Source organism: Theobroma cacao, chromosome 9 (assembly GCF_053813885.1).
Source record: "Theobroma cacao isolate CCN51 chromosome 9, ASM5381388v1, whole genome shotgun sequence".
Classification (NCBI taxonomy): domain Eukaryota; kingdom Viridiplantae; phylum Streptophyta; class Magnoliopsida; order Malvales; family Malvaceae; genus Theobroma; species Theobroma cacao.
Genome location: NC_142647.1, coordinates 20185326 through 20211848, shown reverse-complemented (window position 1 = coordinate 20211848; position 26523 = coordinate 20185326). Strand labels below are relative to the sequence as shown.

General features: G+C 31.4%; 1 protein-coding gene and 1 long non-coding RNA gene across 2 annotated transcripts; both read right to left on the bottom strand.

Annotated features, from left to right (window-relative positions):
* Positions 1–2526: 2526 nt before the first annotated feature.
* On the bottom strand, positions 2527–4370 carry LOC148760828 (uncharacterized). Its single transcript, XR_016028230.1, has 3 exons — positions 4267–4370; positions 3537–3610; positions 2527–2668 (listed from the first exon to the last, which is right to left on the bottom strand). It is a non-coding gene; the product is annotated as an uncharacterized LOC148760828 (long non-coding RNA).
* A 4594-nt stretch (positions 4371–8964) lies between these two features.
* RPN13 (regulatory particle non-ATPase 13) lies at positions 8965–20414 on the bottom strand. The gene is made up of 14 exons (XM_018128325.2): positions 20276–20414; positions 19996–20058; positions 19766–19858; positions 19548–19607; positions 17821–17859; positions 17634–17708; positions 17488–17554; positions 16583–16664; positions 10743–10861; positions 10616–10639; positions 9859–9953; positions 9706–9783; positions 9564–9618; positions 8965–9404 (listed from the first exon to the last, which is right to left on the bottom strand). The coding sequence occupies exons 2-14, from the start codon at positions 20032–20034 to the stop codon at positions 9262–9264; spliced, it is 969 nt and encodes a 322-aa protein (XP_017983814.2). The 5' UTR covers positions 20035–20058; positions 20276–20414; the 3' UTR covers positions 8965–9261.
* Between the last annotated feature and the right edge of the window lie 6109 nt (positions 20415–26523).

Sequence of the window (26523 nt, the reverse complement as noted above, 5' to 3'; positions counted from 1 at the left end):
CTTTTCGGATTGTATATTTAACTTCTCCTAAACATTCTTTTTATACTAATTCTCTTAAATTAAATTTCTCTAAGTTAACCTACTGACTCTAACTTTGAGGCTTAAAAGTATTATGAGGCCCAAACATCAAATATCATCCTTGAAATTTTCATTCCCGCAACATTACACTCATTCATCTTTCGACATGATTTTCTCCCTCTTTAAGGCAAAACTAGGCAAAATGGTCTTTATGAAAGCTGTAGCTCTGTCTTTTAACTTTACAATGGCTCAAGAATAGCATCATTTAGACATCTGAAGTGCAAGTTATGGTTAAAACACTAAAATATATACAAGCAGAATTCTGGATCCTTTAAATACCTTTCTTTCCAAAATTAAACCATGTTCCCTTAAATCCTAAAAAAGCATAAAACTAATAAATAATAGCTAAATTAAGATAAATAAATATAAATTAAACTAACTTAATAAAATAAATTAAATAAAAAATAACTAAAAATAACTAAATTCTAACCTAAACTCAAAAACTTAGCTAACTTTTTAAGAATAATTTGGGAAAAAAAATTCTATTTCATAGAACTATTAGTTACTAGTTTTTTTTCGTATTGAGCATTTTAGATAATATATTGATAATTTATTGTCTATTTAACTTGTAGAATCTGTATACATAAACAGTTAAAACGGTTCCTTGTGGATGTATTTGGAAGAAAAATTTAATTATTTTTAGTATTACAATACTGCATATGATAGATAATAATTTGGGAAGAATGTTTCCATTCATGTGAATGATGATAAATTTATAAGTTTTAAATTTGTTATTTTAATTTTAATTTCAAAACATTATTTAATATAAATTTTTAATTTTCCTATTTTAGAATATTAAATAACAACTTGTAAATGATTTAAAAATATTATATCCTAAATATTTGCTATAACTCCATGACTTCTTATATGATAAGAAATTACTTGTAACACATGTCCTACTATATAAGTAATTATATAAGAATTAATCACTAATTATACATACCAAATTAAATCAAACCAAGAAAATAACAATTCAAAAGAAAGAGCTAAAAGTCTAAACTTATAAAAATTCGCACAAAATTTGTACAAAAATCACTTGAATTTTGCACAAAATTCATACAGAATTTACCAAATGTCATAAAGCAAAAAAAATGTGTAAAATCAGTATTACATTCTTATTAATTTCTACTGTTACAGATAACATTTACAAATTAATTCAAACTTCTTTATATTTACAAATAAATATTTTGCAATACATATAATAAAAAATGAATATATATTAACAAAAGCATGAGAAAGAAATAATATAGTTTAGAATTGACCTCCACTTATGCTAAGAAAAGTATGAAATATGAAAACTAAAAAATTGATAATAAAAATTTATTCAATTTTACTATTAAAAGATGTTGAGATATTTGGTAAAAATTAAGTTTTTCGCACACTAATTGATTCAGAGGTTGATGTCTATCGAGCTAAGTGAAATTTGGATTGTTAAGACATTGTAACTTTATAAAAGCTAAAAAAGTTGTTTCAATAAATTTCTTTCAAGGAATGTTGTTAGGTGAGATCATAAAGCATTCTTAAAGGTTGAAATAATTGAATATACTATATAAGAATATAAAGTTTGAACTGCCAACTTATTTTCAAAACATTATAAAAAATTTATGTTGGAAGTAATAACATTAAATTTGTTAAAAATTTTATATTAGTTTTATTGTTTTGAAGTTTTTAATTTAAGATTTTTTCATAAAGATAACTATTTTGATAAAAAAAAATGGGAATTAGCTAAAAAAATGACATAAAATATCATTTTCATTAATGATGAGAAAAGTTAAGAATTAGATTCATTAATGACCACAAAGCAAGCTCAAACTTTAACATTAACATCCAAAAGGATTTTTGTAACTAATAACACTTTAGTTTTACAAAATTCAATTTATAAGGAATTGATCTTAGAATATAAAGTATAAGTAGATGCAGTTAGTAATGTTTTTTTGTTATTAAGTATTTTAGATAAATGGATTGATGATATATTGTCACGACCCGGAACTCCCCATCGAGCCCGTGACAACCATCGCGAGGCCTCGACAAACATTCTTCACCCCGAATGTCGATCGAAACCCCGCAAGGCTTAGCATCAACTTCCGCATCTCCCCGGTGAGCAACAATTATTAAATCTCGCATTTAAAAAAATCATAAGTAATTTTCAAATAAGAACAATAAAATATTATTTTCTAGCTCATAGGGGCATTTTCGAAATTTTTCGTCAAAAATCTCAAAACTTGCTAAAAATGTAGTAGGTAAGCAGAAAATATATATTTAATGATTTAAAAACAAAATAAGTAACTAAAACGTTCATTTGAAAGCAAATTGTTAACAGCTAGTACTATTCAAAAATAATCAATAAAATATTCTATTTTCTCATAAAATAAATTTTTATAGAAATATTCGTAAATAATTTTTCGCACATGAAAGTAAAGTAAAAATTGTATGAATAGAAATATAGATAACCAAAATATAAGTTTTGATCTGCAATGACACTTGGGCTCCAATTGACCAAGAGGATGTAAGATTGTGAACTCTTACTTTCTATAATGCAGTTCCGAGCTTAGTTCTCGTCTTACTCGACTATCTACAAACTGTCCTGAGCCTGAAAAATATATAGGAAGAAGAGGTGAGATTTTATAATCCCAGTGAGTAAACAGATACCATCTAAAGTATCTAAAGCCGAGTAAATAGAGACAATTAAAATAAGTCATCATACTGTAATTTCATTACCTTTCAGTTCATTTCAACCAAATAAAATCAATCCATATAAATCGAGTAATCAACTTGGCTTATGAATTTCTTAAAACTTTGGCTCGTGCCAAAACTCATACTCGGTGATACCTTGCACAGGGCATCCAACCGAGTCCGCCAAGGCTGTTAAAATTTTTGTATACACTTAAAATATATTTTTAGTTTGAGAAAATACAGCCGTTCCTTGGCGTTGGCTGAGTTCCCCTTCACGTGGTGGTTTAGCATGAAGTGAACCCTAAGCTTTACCCCAGGAGATACCCTACGCGCCTCTCCGTTCGAGGTAATAATATAATGGAGTTTACCGTGCCCCTCTAATAGGCTGGTCCACGAAACTCCCTCTGCAGTAAATAATTAATATATAATCCACCAATCAATAAAATCCATTCTAGCATGACATGGTAATTTATTGCAACCTAGCCTCTCAAGGCTGAATACACAGTATAAATAATTCTAACACCAAAATCAGTTTAGCCATTCATGCTCATTTATTATCATAAGCCATTCATTCAAAACCATAAATTTGCAACATAAACTAGCAGTCTCCAATTACTCTATTTTCAAAACCAATATTCGATTTTTCAGAAAATTTATAAAATCATTTTATAAAATTACAATTTCTCTTAAAACATAGCAATTTACCATTTAAACCCATTTTTCATAAAATCACACAATTGTATAAAACTACTCTAGATAATTAAGACGATAATAAGTTCACTCACAGTATTAGGAGTAGAAATACTCCTATCTTTCGCCCTCGGGTGTAGTCTCTTACCCGAAACAATTGACTCACCACCTATCCATAATCCATGACACAAAATTCAATAAATTGTGTCAATTTATTATAAATTATTTCAGGCTCTTATCCATGCGTATGCACTAGATAGGATTTGAAATGTTTAAACAATCGCTTAATTGTGGTGTCCGACCTAACTCGCCTATACACGGTGTAAAGTCTTAAAATCCCCAATTCGACTCAAATTCCATCCATTTCAATTTCAATTATCCAATTATATCCACAATACCTCAATGACTGTGAATTTGGTCCAATTTATCAGTTCGGACTATAAATTACGCTTTTACCCCTAATGGGTAAAAATTTCAATTTATTGCACCGAAAATTCCCATTTAATTTCCAACCTCATAATTCATCATTTTTCCACCCAATTCTCTTAAAATAAAGTCAACCTCATCCTCACATACCATTGGCTAGATTCGGCCTAGGGAAATTCATGGATAAGATAAATATTTTTCTTGTTGTTTTACTCATAAACATGCTAAACTAACACTAAACACTAACATAGCTCAAAATCAAATTTATCTAACAACTTTCTCTCTCTAAACCCATATGACCAGAATTGAAATCATCCTCAAATCACATGATTCAACCATGGAAAATGATGGGAAATGCATGGGAAAGGTAAAGCACAAGACAAATTTAAGAAATGTTACCTTTTTTCACTTGATTTTTGAATTTCCACCTATTTTCCCTTTAAATTTCTTAGCTAGGGTTTTATTTTCTCCTTTCTCTCTCTTGTTTCTTGCTTGGCCGACTGTTGAAGAAGAAGAATGGGTGGGCTGATTTTTTTATGCCTTTTTATTGTTTAATGAAATAATATTATTTTATTCATATTTTAAATATTTTATTAATTCATTTTTTTTTTCTAGCCATCCACTTGTCCTACTTTTTCCACCATGCATTCCCTTTGACTTATCCAAGTCTTAAGTGAAATTTCCAGATTTTTCCAAAGTTTTGGTGGAGCAAATTTTTCAAAATTACACTTTTACCCCTGAACTTTTCAAAAATTACATTTTTGCTCCAAAAATTGAAAATTTACCATAATGCATAATTTTCACTCCTCATACTCATTTCACACTCCAAATAATTAAATTTGATCAAAATCCTTTCAAAAATTAAATTTTCGATTTCGGATGGCAAAATTACCATTTTACCCTTTTACTCCAAATTATACCGAAATTAAAATTTTTCACTTCTAAACTTCAAATCTTACTCCAATAAGTCAAATGGGGCCAAAAATCTTTTCTAAACATTCTCATTTTGTCCGCAGGTGGTAAATGACCATTTTACCCTTGGATAGCGAAAATTCCAATTTGACTCCAAATTGATCTTCGAACTCCGAATCACTACATTAAACCATTCTGAGACTTTAAAATTCTTAATTTCATCATGAATTCTCTACTTGATCTAGTTTAAGGCTTAAATCAACTTTGTTGTACCTCTAGGTACAATACCGACTTTTGTAAAATTTTTTCGGGACTCTCTTAGCATGCAAACATGTTATCCATCACATGTATGTCATGACAAATATTTTTATAGAGTCGGGCTTGTCATCTTCTCCCCCACTTGGATCAACCATATGATCCTTTTTCATGGTTAATTTCGACATTCGGCTAAATATTAATATTTTAAAAATTTTATCTTGTCTCCTTGGTACCTGAAATACCTTATTATGCCTCACTTGACTTCTGAATTGCCTTTTATCTCACAAATTGTCCTCTGATAAAATTATTATTATTTTATTGTTATTTTCTCACTTGCGAAATATTTTATCCTAAACTACTCCTTTCGTCTCTTATCACTTTTAAACATTTTAATTGACCTCAATTTGCATTCGCTCAACTTTATTTATCACCATATCAAAGTATGGGGTATTTCATATATTGTTTGTTTCACTTGTTAAATTCACATGCAAAAAAGCTTGAGTCATCCTCTATTGATATCTTTGGAGAAAAGACATTCATATTTCATTTCAGCTTTCTTAAAATGAGCTATGAAAATTCATGTCAGAAACATCCTACAAGCATGACTTTAATGATGAATGCAATATTTTTGTAATTTTTAGAATTATCAACTAGAAAAGTAATCACAAACTGTGTTAACCAAAAGGCAATTAAAAATAAATAAATAAATCGAAACTGAAAATAAAATTATGCTTGGCAAGTGTTTTAGTTTGTATATGTTAACATATATCATCATTTTAATTGTTTGTCGACCATGATACTACTTGAGGGTGGCAGCATAAGTTTTTTTTTTAAAATCAAAAACAATATTATCACTTATCACAAATTTATCAACATATTTAATCACAAACAAAAGAGTTTTATAAAAACACAGTAGACAACAAGTTAGGTAGGGTGTGAACATATAAATGAGATGAAAATATAAGATGAGGAGGGATAAGTAATTACACAAATAAAAAATAGGCAAAAAAATAGCTAGAGATGACAAAACATGAGTTAAAATTGAAAAACATACAATTGGAGCTAGAAAATAAAAACAGAACAGCTATCCTCACTACTTGTATAGAGAATATCAACACCCAAAAAGTTAGTATTATTCATGTCAACCTTTATCCACATAAAACAGGTAAAACATCTTATCAAAATTTAGATAATTTCCTTAAAGCTTAATGCTTACCAAAATAATAACCATATTAATAATATATTAATAGTGATCATGACGATTGAAGATAGATATAACTTAAATTTTTTTAAAAAATAGATATAACATAGCTTTTTTTTTTAAAAAAAGATGTAATATGCATTTCAAGTATGAGAAAAGTTAAATCTGAATATTTTTATTAAAATAAAAATAAAATAATTATTAGTAAAATAGAAAATTTGATAGAGATATCATGAAATAAGAATATATAAGTAAAATTAACATTAAATTTTATGAAAGTTTGTTGTTGTTACAAATATCATCCCACAAGTTAGTCCAAACATTGCTATATTTACAAACAAATACAATAACAAATAATGGTAAAGAAAGCGTACAATGCTGAACTGGCTTTCAAAAAATGATGGTAAGAAAAATATGCAAGAAAAAAAATTGGCATTTTTACCTAAATTCTAAGAACAAGTATAGGAAAATTCAATGATCAAGTATTAAGATTTTTAAAACTACAAAAATTTTAGATCATACATCATTGCATACTTTATAACTTATTTCAAATTTGAATATGTTTATCTCCAATATTATTCACTAATCAAAAGTTTGATAGACAAGACAACTAACTTATTTCAATACTTATAAATAAAATATTATACTTGATATAAACACTTGAATTTTATTTACAATTATAAATTAAAATCATTTATTCAATGAGATATATTAATTTAAAAATTCCAATTTCAGGTTTAATTATTTAAATCATTTTAATCAAAATATTGATGAAGTTCACTTAAAATTTTTAACAAAGTCTTTTGCATGTCATTTTATTATGTTCATCAATAGCATGCATTTGTTTGTTATAATTTTTAATTGAAACATTATTAGCAAACACATTTTACTTTTTTTATCTTGTGAAAATAGTTTTCTTTTCATTTTCACTAAACGTTTATTTTTTAACAGATCAAAAAAAAAAAGAAAACTGTTTTTCAAAGAATAGAAGGGGGAAATATCTTTCAAACCCAAGATCAATATAAATTTTTACTAAATTGCTTTTTATATTTAGATAAATTACTTGACGCAAAAAATCAATTTCATAATGTCACGAGTTGAGATAAATCTCAAGCTGGTGTGTTAATTTATTACCATAATGCATTCTTAAACAATCACATTCGATTCTTATTGCAATTAGTGTTCTTCACACCATTCAAATTTTCCTATTAAATATTTTTTTTACAAAAAGAAAAGAAAGTAAGGTCACTCCTTTATATAAACAATTCACTATATGAGAAATTCCTAAAATTGCAGCATGTGTCACAAATTTGTAGTGCCTCAAGGTTGACAGCATTCTTCTACCGACAAATTGTTATAAATATTTAAAACATTATAATAATGAGTAAAATGGAGGCGGAAAAGAAAAAAAAAATTGATAGAGAATGTTTAAGAAACATACTCAAAATGTGCCAACTAAAACTTGAATCATAAAATTATGTACATTAATTAAAAATATAAAAAGTCAATAGAAAATATGAAAAATCTATTTTTAACTTCAACTATATTAATGTTATAACGTTGCAATTAAAAGATCTATTATTGCTACTAGACAAATCTAGAAAATTAGAAATGATCAATGAAAAATAAAGATAAATTACAACTTTCTTCTTTTTTTTTAAGAAAAAAAAAGGAGATAAACTAAATTCAGAAACCCTTTGGTTTTTTTAATTTTTTATAAAATTAGTAAAAAAACTAAAACCATAATAACTATTCTCGTCTTAATCTCTTTTTACAAAATAATTATTTTATTTTTTTCTCTATTTCACTTTAAGAAACAATTGTACATTAAATAATTTACAAAAAAAAAAAAAAAACTCAAGTAAATAATTCAGAAATAAAAAAACATGAATATCATCAAAGAATATATGTAAAACAATATGTTACTTTCGATATTATCCATAATGATATAATTGCTTTCATTGCTCTTGTATAACAACATGTTAGTGATGAAACGATTTTGTATAATATTAGAAGAACAATACATTACTAGCCAAAATCGAGCATCTATAGAGTCAACGTTGAGGCAGACTTATGTCTAACGTGGTTGGCATGTTGGTAGGTAGTTTGCCTCTTAAGACAGTCAAGAATTCAATCATTCAACTTTTTGCAGCTCCATGGCCAAAGATCTAATGGATGCAATGGTTGAAATGAATTCATTCTGGACAATCACCCAAACAAATCCTCCTGCCCCAGGTCGTGTTTGAACTTCCATGCTTCGGTATATATTTCGTTCATACTTCAATATTGGCTACACCAGTTAGGATAGATTATTCCAAATGGCATCACTCAACATACCCAAATATAGCAATTAATTTTACTCCAAATATATGCTTTAGTCTAATACCAAGTTGGAACAATTTATGTTAGCACAAACACGTTAAAAGAGTAGCTGAGGAAATTTCATGTAAGATTTTATGGAAGGAGGAGCTCAAAATATTTGCAAGTGCTGTAATTCATAATTGGCTCGAGCAAAGATTAATCCGGAAATATTCTGTATCAAATATGCCCACACCCTGGGACATCTATGCACAGAATTTTTTCTGGATGAGCTTCCTTAACTCATAGCAAACCATGATTGTAACATCCCTAATTCAGACTTTAAGATTTGGTAGGCAGGCAGGCATGCATCCTTGGAGAACAATCACATAAATACTGTAAAATACTAAACCCAACAAAAAACCAGCTGCCCAAGATATTAATCCTTTATCTGTGTCTCACCAATTCATTGGTTTCTCTAGCTGTTCAGGTACTAAAAATATGGGTCTTAAAGCAATAAAATTATATCCACTTATCCTACAACAGAAATTTTTTGTTATACTGTAAAATAGCTGAAAGTTCGAACCACAACAAAAACCATTCCTATGAAATGTAAACCCAACCAGAAAATTAATAATAATAAAAAAAAAAAGGATAAAGAAACATTTCACCTCTCCTACAATAAACAAGGGTGAGAGAAACACCAATGGATGAAATTATCTCCATCACTTGCTCTCGTCCATGGGGTCGTTACGATTACATGACTGAGGTCTTAAATCCTTATCATCTTGCCATGTATCTCCTGACTCAGACATCTTTGAAACAGAATCTTCGAGTGCCTCGAGGAAAGACAAAACAGTGAACTTGTCTGCAACAAATGGAAAAGGTAATTAAATAAATTAATTTGATTCACAATGAAGCACACATAGCACTCTCCAATGCAAAAATTTACACACTGCATTCAAGACATACAATGAATTTAGAATACTAGCAAAGCTATAGATTATTGGAACTTCAGACTACTCACATTTACTTGGGTCAATTCCAAACTGAGACAAATCTATCTGTCCTGTTCGAAGTACCTATAACAGAGAGAGAGCAGCCTCAAGAAATTACCCAGTGCCTTGTGAAATTACAAACAAATAATAGGGTGGATTCTGATTCCTCACATAAGTAAATGAATCTACTTGTTGACGGAATGGAGGGCTCTGCAGCAACTCCAACAGATCCTCCGGTGTCCATTGACCCTGAAACCTCACTAACTTCAAATTGGGGGAACATAAAACATAGAAAGAAAACTTTAAAGTGCAACTATTCTGTACCTCAGGTAAATATGAAGCTAATCGCTCTTCCAATGGCAATGTCTCAATCAATGGCATTATCAAATCTGGCTTCAAAATGTCCCCTAATTCCAAGCCTGGCAGAGAAAACAAAAGCAGAGAAGTGGAGTTATGTCAAAGCAAAAAACTAGGAAAAATATTTAGTTACACCACAAAGTGCCTTTTTCCAAAAGGTATGATAGCAAATATGAACACCCAACAGTCAACAGTTCTTGAGAAGCAATAAACAGATTACAATCATACGAATAAAAGCAAAGAAGTTAACCAATATGGCATAACTTTGACACACACCAACATCAAGTAGAAAGTGTTCCTTCAAAAACTGCCCTACTCTCACCCTTTGAAAAGAGTTCTTGAAACTGGTTAAAATATTGGATCAAAAGCACAGCCACTTAGACAGCTATTGCCTTACACTTGTAATATGATAACTATGATTTCTTTATTACTTATACAATATCTATGAGAAAAAACCTTCACATGGAAATATACAACAATAACCATTTAAAATCTGATTTGCCTCAGGACTACGCATCTAGCTTATGTCATTAACCCTTGGTGGTGGAAGCAAAAAAACTTGCTACACTTGCTACAAACACACGTGCGCATGTGGCAAAAGTGAGTTCAAACATCCACAGGAAGTGAACAGCCCAAAGTTCACAGATAATGGCAACTATAAACTCAACAGTTTAGAAATTACCAGATACTAGTAAATATATTTAAAAAAATGAAAAACCATCACCTCCATCAGGATCACCAGCTATCTCTGCAACAGATGCAATCACAAACAACCATGTTAGAGCTCAAAATAATCTAAAGCTTAATAAAGAAAATAGTATCAATCATTCTGCAACTAGAGTACTAAATACCTGCTGGCCCAATGCTGCTCAATATTCTTTGCAAGTCTTCCAATTTAACTGGCCCTGATGAAGAGGTTACATCACTAATTGCTTCAGCACCTAAGTTTGTAACAGTCAAGTTTCCAGCTCTGAAAATTTCAGGTAGAAAAAGCATAAGAAAAACATACCAGAAGTGGCAAATAATATCTTGAACAAAAATAAAAGGACTATGAAAGCCATGTAGGAGACCTTCTGTATAATAAGGTTGCTTAAAAAAACACATGATACATCGAGATCAAGTTACGTAGCATTCCTTCCAGTTCCTTACGGGTAGGCAGATGCAATAGGACAGCCAATTACCAACCTATGGATTTGGTTGCTCTTAAAAATATTTATACTTAGGTTCTTACATGCTTCACATCTCCCTCTAGGAAGTATAGATGGAATAACACTGTGTGCCATCACCTAATCTGATTGCACATTAATGACAAGCTTACTGCTTAGATTTTCACTGAATTACAGAAAGTCATCCTACAGGCTTAGTTATGTCATACAAATAATTTAACACAATCTGCTTCAGCGAAAACCATGGTATGTTATATTAGAGCTCAGAATCAGTGACACTTCTTTCAATCTAAAAAAGCCAGGTAAGGACTACGAATAGAGGAGACAATAAAACGTTAATACAAAAAAAAAAATTCAATAACAACAAACCAAACTGCAAATTCATTTGAATTTTCAACATGCATTGTTCAGCATTCAGAAACAGAAAATCTGACCATAAAAGCAAAGGAATCTACATTTTCTACAGATGTTGGCATCTGCTGTTAATAACAAACTAACATTTCATTCAACATTTGGGCAGTTGCCCTGATATAGACATACTATTCAACATCAGGCCACAGTTTCTTCCCTGATATAGACATACCTACCCCTAGAATTGAAGGCCAAAAATAAAGCAATTTGCTCTATTTGTACAAGACTTTTAACCCCTATTTCAATCCCTAAAACCCCAAATCACCTATATATCACAAACTGATGTTGAACTTTAGAAGTTGTGTCAATAAACATTTATTCAGCATCAATTTGCATCTTTGGTCCCCGAATGCCAAGATGGTAAAGTGCGGCATGCGTAGATGGTAATAGGATTGATTACACATTTGATACCTGAATTATAATCAAATGCTCAATTTGGCACCTAAAATTTAAAAATGTGCAATTAAAACTCAAACTATCTTTCATTTATTAGTTTACACATTTGACTAATGGATAGTTAAACGTGTAAGATGCCAAACACAACCAATAAGAAGTGTCTAAAAATGCTATCATTTTTCCTTTGCTATTTTTTATTTTTTTAAAATTATTTAATTTTAAAATTAAAAAATAATAAAAACCTGGAAAACATTTCACAGAAAAAGTCCAAAAGGAAACAGAAGAAATTCAAAAAAAATTAAAAAAAAAAGAAAGAGAAAGAGGGAAATTAGGGGGAGAGATGGATGGTAAGGGAAAAGAAGGAAGGGTTTAGGATTTATTTTTGTTTTTTGAATTTTTTTGTTTTCCATTTTTTTATTTCTAATTCCAAAAAAATAAAAATGACATGGCAGTTTTTCAGACATGGTGCATTTTTACTGACTATTGTTGGACACATTACGCATTTGATTAATGAAGTTAGTCTTGAGTTAAATTAATAAATGGAAGTAAAAAGAGGTATCCAAGGATCGAGCTACCCATCCAAGCACACAGGCTTGGCCACCTTTGGTCGCACGTTTGCATGGAATATTAGGCCCATGCCCAACCTAACTTGACTAGATTATTATTATTAACAAATTATATATTTTAATTCTAAACTATATTATAAAATACAAAATATTAACATAAAGATAATATTTTATTATTTTGATAAATAATAGCCAAATAGGCAAGTCAAGCTTGTGCTTAGATTGTACAAAGGAAGGCTCAATAGCCCCTACCCAAACCTGGCACAACTTGGCCCATAGACACCTCTAGAAACAAAGTTTAGTACCTAAGTGCACATTTTTAAGCTAGCCTATAACACTAAAAAAGCCCTTCTACTTTCCTAAATTTCTCATATAAGACCCTGTCCTTTTATTGTACTGAGGCTGAGCCCTTAAAGCAATATTTTTGTTTAATTAACGCCCTATTTTGCATGGAAACCACTAAAATCTGCTACTTCTACCACATGAACGTCTACGTGATCATTATCTCTACCAAGTCAATATCTACATGGAAAAATATAAAAATTCACGTTGAGTTGACACTTAGATGACATGTAGCACTCGCTTACATGGCATACAACATCAACATCTATAGAGCATTTTTTTGCAAAGTACGTGCCATGTAGATGTTGAAAAGTAAAGATAACAGCCATGTAAATCCTGATGTGGTGAAGATAACAAATATTAATGGTTCCCATCCAAATAACGATTCAATTAACCAAAAATGATGCTTTGACTTGATTGAGTACAATAGGCATAAGGGCTCTGAAAATTTTGGAAAAGTAAAAGGGTTTTTTTAGTATTTACCCTTTAAATTTTAGGTACCAACTCAAACAATTGGTTATAGTTCAAGTACCGAATATGTGATTAACCCACGATAATAAAGTGTTGTCATAAATTTTTATTAGGAAACTATAGCTTTTACTTTCAAATCCTTTTCCTTTAGGAGCTAAAATCCTTATATTGCCTAAAGAGCAAGGTGCGAAAAAAGCTCTCACCTAAGTGAAGTAACGACAACATGTATGTGAGTGTGTGTGTGTGTGTGTATAAAATAAGCTTAAAATATCTAATTCCGATAATAAACTCTAAAGAGTGGTCCATTTTATCCTAGAAAACATGAGAAATTTCTTTTTTGCTTTTTCAGCAAATATGCATGATTTCAGTCCCGAGTTTGTTGATGAACTACTCAAATATTGAGAAGTAAAGTGTTTGATATTGTCGCTCTTTTCACTATGAAAGGTACAGCTAATGAAAAATTTAAGAATAAAAGAAAAGAAAGAGAACTTCAATCAGGCATGCTTTTTTTGCACCTACTGCCTTACAAAATAACATCCCTAGGCACTCACGTGATTAAACATGCCTCACCCAAAAGGGTCTGAGGCACTTTTGTTGTTTAGCACTACAACTTAATGCCTAGGCATGAACCTTAACAACACTGACCAAAACAATTTAGCCATGGTTGTCAAATCGGAATTCAAATCTAAAATTAAATCATTTATTTCATGAATCAAGAATTGGAAATTAAATTATAAAAGTTTGCAAAGTCTTAAAATCAATTTTCAATGACATTCATATATGGAAAACAAACAAGTGCACAACATAGATTGAAAAATGAACAGATTTAATATATTATTGAATCACCATGTAGCTTGATTCCAAATGGCATTTTCCATTATAACATGCGTTTCAGTTTGAGCCACACCATTACCAGTTATCACCTAAACAAATATCACATGCTTAGCAATTGCTATTGTAACATAATTACCATATCAATTTAACAAGTAACACATTTGGCATCCATAACTCATATCATGTAGGAGTTACTGCACAAAAGATATATTCATTCCTATTTCGAAGCATAGCAAGTGGCAACCTATATCTATCCTTCTAAGAAAATATCATCAGCAAGTAGAACAGTTCAAAAATGCTCAACTTTCAAACTAATTCATCTAAATGGGGAAAAATAGTGAGTTTCATTTACTCTAAATCCCTAGGATAAAAGGTTTTTCAATTTTGTCTTTTGTGTGTGTGTGTTGGTGGCTGATGGTGGGGGGTGGGGGAGACCAAACAAACAAACAAAAGAGAAAAGACGTGTTTCTACTATAATAACAGCTGAATCATTAGTAAGCACCTTAGTAAGCTTAGTAAAATTGATCTTCTATTGTTTTTTTATTTCTATCCACATCCTCTTTGATGTTCCTCTCGTCTTAAATATCCTCCACTAAATCACATCTGCTCATGAGAACATATATAGGTCATCCCTTTACATGTTCAAAGCCACTTAAAATGTGTTTATCTCATTTTTCCCTTAATGGGTGCAATCTGTACCTTTTCCCTTATGTACTCATTCCTAGTTCTTTCTTCATAAGCTTACACATCTAGCATAGCATTTGCATCTCAACCACCCTCATTGTTTGCATACGTTCAAACTTTCAAACTAGAAACTTTACTCTTTATATAGCTAAGGCTCTCAAGAAATTATAAAATGTAAATTGGTATCATCAGCTAGTTGATAATATCCCATCCTAACTGATAAGACATAAGGAAATAGTAAATTAAATTCTAGTAATTAATAAATCATAATCACCAAAATGAAAACTATCTACCTAATAACTAGAGATAAATTTATAAATACCAAACACTACCCTTGATATCATAATCCTCTCAATTACCAAAGATCTTGGACAACCTGATGCCTAAGATCAGCCTCTAGTCATCAACTCAACAAATTCAATATTAATTGCCCTGTATCAGCCTCCAGTCATAAACTCAATAGATTTAATGTTAAATTCGATTTTCCACATTTATAAACACTACAATGTCTAATTTCTCTCCTAATCCACCACAAATCATGTAAGCAGATTCTTCAATGTGTCCAACATCATATTTTAAAACTAATTTTAATTAACAAGTATTGGAACCATTTTAATCTGTGTTGCTTGGACTCAAGTGCAGGTAGTGCCAGAGCATCTGATTCGTCAGTGCCTTAAATCTAAGACACAGGATATGGCTAAAAAAGATCTAAAAGTAGGATATAGGTGCAAGGACTCGTTCTAAATTTAATAAAATAGGATACGTTTACTCAATTTTATATATTTGATTTGCTTCAGTATAAGTGATTAAGCAACCATTTTAGTATAATGAAAATGTGACAAAGGATTTTAGTTTAATGAAAATGTGAAAAAAGATGAGACTGGTGTTTCCTTTAAAGAAACAGAGAAAGAAAATTATAATGGACTTCTTTCTCTTCTAATCACAAATGGGCTTTTCATATATTAATATGCAAATAGGCTTTCCAGTTTTAATAGGTTTTGAATTTAAAAGCTTGAAGAACCCTAAATTTCTAAGAGATGATTCTTTTCATGTTTGATCTGTTTATGCAGCACCTCTCCCTCTTTCTCTCTTGCTTTAAGTTCCTGCAACATTCTTCCACCACTGCTCCCTATACCCACTCTTTCCAGCAATACCCTAAGTCACCCACCAATCTTATCTTCTATGTTCTCTCTCTCTCTCTCTCTCTCTCTCTCTCTCTCCCCTTGTTGTCTTCTCTCTGTTATAATCCCTTTCTTTCAGATTTCCAGCATCTGATTCTCTCTCTATTATCTCATCTTTCGTTTTGGATTTCTAGCATCTAAATTACCCAATAAAAGCAAGACTTGAGAAAAAAAAATGAAACTAGCTTCGAGCTACACTCTTCTGCCAAAGTGTCTTAAGTTATTTTACCATGTCAGACACAGATCCGATATCGCATTGAGGATTATGCTGTGTTGACATGGGTACTCCTCCATTTTTTAATAGTCTGAGCAACATAGATTTTAATACTTGGGCCAAAAAACTATTTTAATAGTGTTTTGCTAAGTAATTGAGATATATGATCCAAGGAATATGAGAGGCTAGAACACAAGTCATCTGAAATCTAAGTTCATGATAACAATATTATATAGGTTTCTACTTTGCAGTTTGCAAAACTTTATAGAAATTTTTCTAATCAAATTGACATTCATCGTTAAACTCTCATACAAAATAAAAATTCTCCTGGCTAATCAAACCCAATATGGCAATTGTAAAACCAAATAAAAATCATGAACTATCTTAAAAAAAGTATGGGGGAATTCTTTGCAACAATGGCTTTACCTTGATGAAATATCATCTTCAACCATGTCTTCAGACACTTGCAAAGGTGCAGAAGCATCAGGCTCTTCGTCACCAAGGAATTCTGTTGAATAGAATAATAACAAACAATCAAAATTTGTGGAAATTCCCTCTCCCCCACCACCGCAGCCCCTCCCCCCCCGCCACAAACACACACACATCAAGCGATAGTCATGCTTTAAAATATCAAATTTGGGTAATATATGGAGTCCTCATCCACTGACAGAGCAATATGGGTAACAGGGAGTTAGGCTCAAATCTTAACAAGGAGAAGGAAAAAAAAAACAAAGGTGTATAAGACATCAGTTAAATGATCTAAACAAAATCAGTTCGCAACAATGCCTAATGGAAAAAAAGCAAGACATGGAAACTATGCATGCAAGGGTTTACAATTTTGTGGCATGAAATACACTTACAAAAGATAAAGTAAAAAGTCAAGTCTGAGAGTTGATGGAACAGAAAGAGAAAGAGAGAGAGACTGGTTGAAAAAGTCATGTTTGATAAGATAACATATTTGATTACATCATCATAAAGTAAGATGAGGATGCTTAATGACATATTTGATTCCATCATCATAAATTAAGATGAGGATGCTTCAAATAATAAAAGGGAAGAAGAAACAGTTAAAAGTAAAAATAAAACATTCAGTAACCAAAAGAAAAAGAGAAACATAACCAATGAAATCATGTTGGAAATCAAAATAAAGATAAATACAAGAATATGTTCTGTTGAAGTTATAAGGCATCCATACAACAAAACACCAAAAAGCGAATGATTTATTTTATCATACACATACCAAAAAGATTCACAGAGAGATAACCCAGATGGTTAGTACACAGCTTTAATACTACAAGCATAAACTCAACAATAAAGTAATCCATCTATACCTAATGGTTGATTGATGATATTATTTACTGAGCTACATAATTGTGAGTCATCTTCTGCTTTAGGCTCCTGAGAGAATAAGAATAAAATAATTTATCAATAAATAGCAGAAACTACATTACACAGGAAGTAAATTAACAAATCTGACCTGCATCCAGAAAAAGAACTTCCGGTCGTCGGTATTGAACTTTAATATGTAAACCCTGCCTGATGCTTGATTAACCTGAGTTAACCAAGAATAATAATATTCAAGATTACTTAAAAGAGCTAATAGATTCCAATTTAAAAATTAACTCTTTCAAAAGATTTCAATAATTCAAAAGAAAATTAAATACCTTCTCAAAAACAGCCTCATCAGGAAAAATAATCTGATCCTATGATGTGTTGTGTCAAGGAAAACTGAAAACGTTCTCAAAATAAAAAAAATAAAAAGAAAAATTACATGAACAATTAGAACAACAGAGATCATGGCAAGGCAATGAAACCAGGGTTAAGTAGGCATTGAAGCTTAATGCCATATCTGAATATGAACTGTGAAACTGAGCTTTTGAAGGACAATAATCAAAACTCAATTCTTAACCATATCAGTTGTTAATCAGATGGAAATATTAATCAATGTGAACAATGAGAAGGATATTGTCACTGACTTGCAACTTGCAAGGATGGGCAACAGAGCTAACCATTTCAGCTGTTACCAAGATGAGAAGATAAAACTAATTTGAATAATTTGTAAAATCTAGGTGAATCCTTAACTGAAAGAACATATATTTAAAAAGAAACAAAATGAACAAAAACTTAAATGGTAGCTAGCAGAACACATGGCCCCCAGAAAATATTAAAGATTGTACTCTGTTTACAAACTTGCTGGGTGACAATTTGCTCGAATAACCAAAGAAAAGCACAACTTTGTTCCATTAGTGGTGATAATCAGCCATCAAAGAACATAAGTCCCTGCTATGTACTCTTAAGTCAAGCAATTTGGAATTTAATATTATGAATTCTGAAAGGTTAAACAGGTTAGTTAGCCAAGTTTAAATGCTCTAAAAGCTTAAATAGTTTCCAGCTTGGAACCATAGACCTACTGGGTTAAGTAGTAGTCCAGGAGACATCATAAACATCAAGATAATATTTCTATTTTAGTAATTTTGGTATGCTTTTGATTGATAAAGATTCAAATATTGTAGCCATGGGAATCTAACTTACTTGCAACTCCTCTAGATCTATCTATCATCAATCGGTACTTTAGCATACTGTTTTTTTTTTTTGGCTCAATTATTTTAGTATAATTTCGATCGATAAAAGTTGTATGTTATTTGGTTCATTGATGCATGGATTCCTGTGTTACTTGCTCCCTCTACCTCTAGAGACAAAGAGAGAAAAATCATTACAAATAACTATGAATTAATATTTTAGTAAGCTTCTAATTAATAGAAGTCATAATTATTTGGCTGATTTAGGCATTCATTGGTAATCTAAATCAAATCCCAATTTGCATATCTTTGATAATATTTAACAAACTTTGTATATCTTATCCCACCAACTAGGTCCTTCGAATACAATATGCTGCCAAATTTTGCAGCAACCTTTTCCTTCAATTAGAACACTTATTTGGTTACCATCCCACCTTTATCAAACCCTAGTCCAAACTCTTGGCCTAACCCTTAACCTCAAAATCCGTATATATTCTCCTAATTGAGGCCCACTGCTGCCCTAACAGAGGCAGAATTCCCCAAACTTGAAGAATGTTAACCAATCATTAGCACTTGCTAGTAAAAATAAACGAATAAAGGTGGTATAATCCAGAAAGAGTGTATGAACAGCCTAATGCAATGTCTTCAACCTAAGTAACAATATTATTGTGACAATAATTTCTCTAAAAAATTCTCAAGCATTAGCCCTAAGGAAACCATGATTAATGAATGACACTTTAACCAAAAGAAAAGGAAGATACCTATTCCAAATATAACGGAACTAAGCAACCTTGGTGAAAATGAATCACGAGAATGAGGCAGAATGAAATATTGAAGTGAGACAACAAAACAAAATATAGGAAGTAGGATACATCTTCGATAGCATTTTGTGTGCGATCAAGCCACTGAAAATGCACCAGTCCCTCCTCACCCTAATCCAGAAAGGCAGTAAGCTCACAACAGTTAAGATAAAAATTAATTTAAACAGAAATTCTGAAGGAAATATGATCAATTTCACTAGTCTAAGACACAAATGTAACCCAAAAGATAAAATAATATGTATATCAGAAATTGCTTCATTTGATAATACCCTAGTTATGCGAATGAGTCCTTTACGTGTATCAGGGACAACCCTTTTTCCTTCCAACAACATTTTACCAGCACGAAACTCAAGCAAAGTCTCCTGACAACACAAGCACGAGAGAGAGATTTTAAAACCACAGCAACAAGTTTCAAACACAATAAGTTAAGACATTCATTCATTCCCAAAAACTTTTAGGAAAAAAAGCTTTTTATTTAAGTATTTAGTTGAGGCATTACCTGCATTGCTGGAAAAGCTTCGGTGGAGGACGAACCCATTAGCAGCTCCACTTCTTTAAGTAACTTTGAAAACAACAAGAAGAAAAAAAATTCAAACCAATTTGAAAAGGAATACAAAACCCAGAGCAAAGAAAGAGATATAATTCAAGGAACGAGCTGCTGTTTAACGCAATAAATTAACGAGAATTGCCATATAAACGCCCAAAGAGAAAACCCTAACATGAGGAAGAGAGTTTTATAGTTTCTCAATCAGGTAACAAACAAGGGCTTATCATCATACCTGTCTTTATATAGCGGTGTTTGTATGTAGAATTTGATCAATCTCTTTTTCTTCTTTTCTTTTTGGGATGCAAGGATTAGATGGGGAAGAACAGCAAGCTCCAACTTGAATTCTGTATATCAATAGCGGCCGAGTATTGCCTTTGCAAAATCAGACATCAACTTTACTAATATTACGAAATGCACCCAGTTCTTTTCTTAATTAAATTTTATCAACTGTCTATAAAAATGTTTACACCGTACAACTAAAACACGTCAAATCAATTCTTTTGTTATTTTTCATCAATCTTTTATAAAAAAAAGACGTGATTTTATAAATATTTTGCGTTTATACTAATAAAAGAATTTAATAGTAATAATAATTATATAATAATTTTTTAAAATAAAATTAACTGAATACATAAAATTTTTAATACCCTTTCAATGAAAAATCTTCCCTTAAATAGTTTTTAAAATTAAATTATTAAAATTTTAATTTTCAAACATTTGGAAATTTTAATTTTCAAACATTTGAAAATTTTTAATGATTTATCGTACACATCCTTGTAAGTAGTACTCCATAAGAATCATCTAATCTCAAACCAATCAATATGAAATCTAACATATCACTTATATTATGAAATTATAAATTGTAAATATAAAATATTATTTAAATGTGAAAAATATAATAATGGAAAATATTACACTAGTGCGATTTTTTCATAACTTAAAAATTTTAACATTTGTTAGTTTGGTTAGCTCAAAGGGACAATCTCAAGTGGGGGAGTGAATTGAATATTTTAAAAACTTTTTGAAACTCCCTTTGCAAGATAAAACTTTTTTGTACTACAAAGATGAAAAACCTTTTAAGACCATGCAATAAAGTTATAAGAGTCCTTTGGTGAGTTGATTGAAAAATGGTTTGCAAGTGAACGCACAAAGATAGGATTTTTAACAAATACAAAAGACGCACAATATTTATAGAGATTCGACCTCAATACACATGTCTTCTCCTTTAGCTCACAAGAAATTTGAAATCCACTATAAAAATACTTTTTCAAGCTCAAGTATAACATTTACAACAATGCCTTTTTTCGGACTCAAGCACAGCCCATACATTATTTTTTCACGAGAGCAAGCACAAACCATATAAAAGCCTTTTCACGAGAGCTAGCACAACCTTTCCAATGCCTTTTCACGAGAACAAACATAACCTTTTTACCTTTCCACAGGCTAAGGTATAACATATCAACACTACCTTTCAAATGTTAAGGTATAACCACTTTAAGCATTCTATCTTTCAAGGGTAAGGTAAAACCTTTACAAGAATTACAAGGATAATGAAGTGTAAGCTTAAGAGTGCCTCTAAGTAGGCTAAATATTATCAATGAATACAAGAGAGGATGATGAAGGCTTAAGAAAGAGTAATAAGGCTTTTAAGCTCAAGCTCAAGCAACTAAACATGATGAACACTTGATTTGAAGAGTGATGAAGAAAGGATTTTGTCACGACCTAAAATCGAGGGCCATGACCGACGCACGAGCCCAGCAGACAAGCCCACTAAACCCAAGCAAGCCTCAGAGTTCATATTCAAACATACATAGGCCAAGGGATTCAATCATAAAATATTCATAATAAATTCAAATAAAATATAATATCCCTGACTCAAATTCCATACAAATAGTAATAGAACCATACGTTGGCCATTCAAATGGGTTCATATATATTAATCCTTAATACATAATATAATGTGGCACTTAGTGCCTACACACATTATCCATAGTGGAAGACTTCAACTGACTCAGCAGAGTAACTAAAATGGAGAACCTACCAAATGCCAAAATCGGTTGGTCGCTAGATGACCTTTCTCACATAACTCTGTGGCCTATTTATCTGCACATGGTATATAAATGGGTGAGTACTATAATACTCAATCAGTGGTGCAGATAAATAAAATCATATATGTTTTTATAAAATACATATATAAAATATATGCACATTTCGTGCAACTAGATGTTCTAGCTAACATCTCCAAATACAAGACATTTCATTATCCCTAAATCTCCAATATGATGGCATATCATCATCCTCAATGTCTCCAAATATCATCACACATATCATTAGGCTCACCCTTGAAGCCGATCAAAGTTATTCAAATCATTCTCTACGGCACACTTTAGTTATCGGAGTACCACATCAAAGTCATATCACATTCATCTAAGCCTCTCTACAACTATTTCACATCATATGCAAATCAAATCAACATGTGGTCCTCCCCCGAATATAGTCAAATCACGCTTAGTGACCAACTAACAGAGAAACAAATCATGCACGTGCCGAAGTAATGGGTGGAGAACAGATCACACATAGCGTCAAAGCAACTAGAGGAGAAACAGATCACGCTCACCCCAAAACAACTAGCAGATAACATATTATCAACCGGAGTAATCTCCTGATGTTGGCATCACCCGAAGTAATTTCAACGGATGGCATCAAAGCATTGTAGGTGGGAATCACAAGTAGGACTAATACCATCGTCCTTACTTACCACTATCCCTGTAGGCATATAAATAGTTACAAGGGCAGAACTCCACTCGTCCACAAATCAAATCAACGTTTGGAATTTATTATTCAAATGGAACACAAGTCCACACACAAAGCCATCATACCTTTATCATTCACATTTTTACTCATCAAACCACAAATCATATTCGTTGAGCTTCAATAGTCTTAAAGTCAGTTAGGGTTTTTAGTGCCTCTAAGTCTCCAAGGCATCGTTTGAACAAATCCTCTCATCATATTACTTACATAGGGTAACCTACATCCTAGGGGTTCATCATCACCTTTAGACATTCTGGTCTAGGCACACACACAGCATAGGCCACATATGTGGCTCATATCGTATCACACAAACACACAATTCATATTTTTGGTTCTCTAGCCTAAGCATTTACATCTAGGCAATCATATAATATATATATATACATACATACATAGATACATACACACACATATTCTAATACTATGGCAGCGCATTCACAAGGTGTCATGCATCACATGCATTTTAATTCAAGACCTGTTCACAGTGACAATAGGAGGCACTCCTTGCCAAGCTTCTATCTTTAGCCTCTAATTGTCGTCTAGCTTGCCAATGAGTCGATTTAACTCTGTTTCCCCTTCAAACACATCAGAACATCAAAATATTAATTATTCCTAGCTTTCGAAAAATGCTAACTTTTCACACAATTAATTAAATCTTAGCAATTTAACTATTTAAGCTCAAATCCTTCATTAATGAGTTAAACCCATACCTTAGAAGTCGGATTGCATGAGTCTTAGCTCTCAAATTCCTCAATCCAAACCAAAGGGGAAAATTATCAAATTTGGAGAAAATCAAATTTCTTAACATTTAACTTATTAGATTGGAAAATAATTGGTAAAAATGTTAAATTTTACCTCCAGAATGGTTTCCCAAGCTCCAAATAGCCTCACATCAGTTTAAAAATCCATTTACAACCTTAGCGTTTCGGGTTTTTAAAGGAGAAAAGGAGAGAAAGAGTTAAGAGAAAGAGTTGGGTGGAATGGTCGAATGCCTCTTTTTTATTTTTGCATTTCCTCTTTGATGTATCGATACATTTGCTCTAATTTCAAATGAATGTATCGATACACTAGGGTAATGTATCGATACATTTTAGGAAAAATGCTCGTTGCCCAAACATGTATCGATACACATGGGAAACGTATCCATACGTTTCCCTATAGGTGCTCTCTACTTCAAATGCATCAATACATTTGGATAATATATCGATACATGTTCATCTTTGGCCAAATCTATCGATACAATCTTAAATGTATGATAGAATATTCTTCATGAGGCCTTTGTTGTTCATCTTGCCATGAATGTATCGATACATTAGGGTATGTATAGATACTTTCATCCCTATAAGCAGTTGTAAGCTTCCCAAAAACTCCATAAATCTAAAGTTTGACACTCTTATATTATTCCCAATTGATATGACACCTCAAATCATTCATTTAACTCAGTCTCATACACATAAATTCATAAACATAACATCAAACCTTGATCAAAACTTTAAATTATGAGATTTATCACATATTTCCTTAAAGTTTTGCCTAAGTGTCAATATATACACTTTTAAACATTAGGCAAATATAAATATATATATATATATATATATATATATCATATCATCAAAGTCCTCAAGGCTCCACATATTTCATAAATCATTCTTAGTTTACATAAAAAATTAGGGTGTTACAGATTTTCTCTTGGAAGCTTCACTCTTTCTTAGGATTTCTTCTCTAGGCGTTCTTTCACATGAAAATGAGTTGCAGCCTTCCTTTTATACATGAGAGCCTTGTTCTAGCCGTTTGACCTTTTGAATTAAAAATTTTGGTTTCTAAGCTTGTTCTTTTACGACTTGTTTGATATAAGGTCTCGATAGCTACAATATGAGTCTCAATACTTTAAGTCCCATTCTCAAACAATGTCAAGATATTTCAAATGCTTGTCTCGATACTTATTCTTCCTTGATGACTTTCAAACTAAGCCTTGTCTCGGTAGTTCTTTGGCTTGGCCTTGACACATAGCAACTTGTTTTTTTGGAAAGTCATATTTGGAGATGTGGTCTCGATACTTATGCACTTGACCTCTTGAAATCTTAGGCTCTGAAAGCAAGGTTTTGATACTATGTTAAGGTCTCTCGATACTTTGACTCTTCTTCTTTAGAATTTGATGTTTGAATGTGAAATCTTAGTACTTGAAAGTTCAAGTCTTGATACTTTTGGACTTTTTATCTAGAATCTAAAAGTTGAAAGTAAGGTCTCGATACTTTGAATTTGTGTCTCTATACACCGATACTTACCTTCTAGAATTTTGCTCTTCTGAGAAGATATCTCGATATATAAAGTCCAAATCTTGATAGTTCAATACTTGTCTTTTGGAATTTTGGTCTTTCAACGCATGGAGTCTCTATATCCTCCAAAGTTGTCTCGATACACTTTCTTTCTAAGGCATTCAAAGCTTAAAGTCTCAATACCCTAATGGGAGGTCTCGATACTTAGGGTTAGTTTAAGCCTTTTCTAATGTAATTTTGAACATAAATACTAAACCTATTTTTCAACCAAATTGCATAGAGGTTTTTATAAAGTTCTAATGCACTTATAAGCTGATATTTTGATCATTAGTGTGTTGATCCCAATAAAGTGCCAGAGGGGGGTGAATGGTACTAAAAATTTTATGCTCAGCCTTTTTAGAATGATAAAGCTTTTAACTGGTTAGAGGAAAATGAATGTCAAGCTTGTAGTGGTGAAAGACACCAAGTAAGGAAGGGTAAAGAGAAGTGGACAATGCAAGACTTTTTATAGTGGTTCAGTCTCTTTAACCTACATCCACTGCCTTGATCTCTCAATCAAAAATTTACAACCTAACTTCACTATATCGGTAGAATTAATAGCTTTCACCAAGCTGTTACAAGTTGAGTTCTCAACCCAAGCTCTAATCCCTTACAACAAGCTTTAGAATGCTTCCCACACTCTAATTTCCCAAAAAAATAAAGAAAAAGAAGTATAGCTAAGTACCTTTACAAGTTTGGATAGATTATAATCAAGCTCATACGTTTTTTCTGGATTTGGAATGAAGAACAAGTGTGTTTTAGTGAAGAATATTTTGCTTTTTGCTCAAAATAGCTCTTCTCTCTTCAAATCAACATTCTTTGACCATTAGGGCTTCCTTTTATACCTAGAGAGTCAAATTTTTCTATTGGAGATAGTTTCTGGCCATTGAAATAACTTCGATGCACTTTTTGCCGTTATTTTATCCTTTAGTGTTTAAATTCAAAAAAAGAGACAGACTTCGACTAATTGGTTACAAGCAACTCTAATTGATTAAGAGTTCTCTGTCTTCAAGTTACTCTTTTTTAGCAGATTCCCTCTAATTGGTTATGATAGGCTTTAACCGTTACAAACTTTCTATTTTCATTTTTCATTACACAATATTGTTCCTTTAATTAGTTAGCTCTTCCCTTAACTGATTGAAGCTTTACTTCCTTCAACCATAATAGATTAAAATCAGCTTTAATCAACTAGAAAAACTTCAAATTTTGAATTTCTTCATTTTGGCTCTCTTCAACGGTTAACTATATTTTCAAACTTGTTTTGGGTGCTTGAATATACTAAGATGTTGTGCTCAAACCGATTAACCAGACTTTTTAACCGATTAACATATTTTTGTTTTTCTTTAGCTTATCA

Bases quoted from the DNA above. Each gene is read 5' to 3' on its own strand.
- RPN13 (XM_018128325.2), bottom strand. From the start codon at position 20,034: ATGGGTTCGTCCTCCACCGAAGCTTTTCCAGCAATGCAG. The intron at 16,665-17,487 runs GTATAGATGGAT...TCTATTCAACAG, and splicing joins TATCATCAATCAACCATTAG to AATTCCTTGGTGACGAAGAG. The intron at 10,862-16,582 runs GTAAAGCCATTG...TGAAATTTTCAG, and splicing joins GAAGATGATATTTCATCAAG to AGCTGGAAACTTGACTGTTA.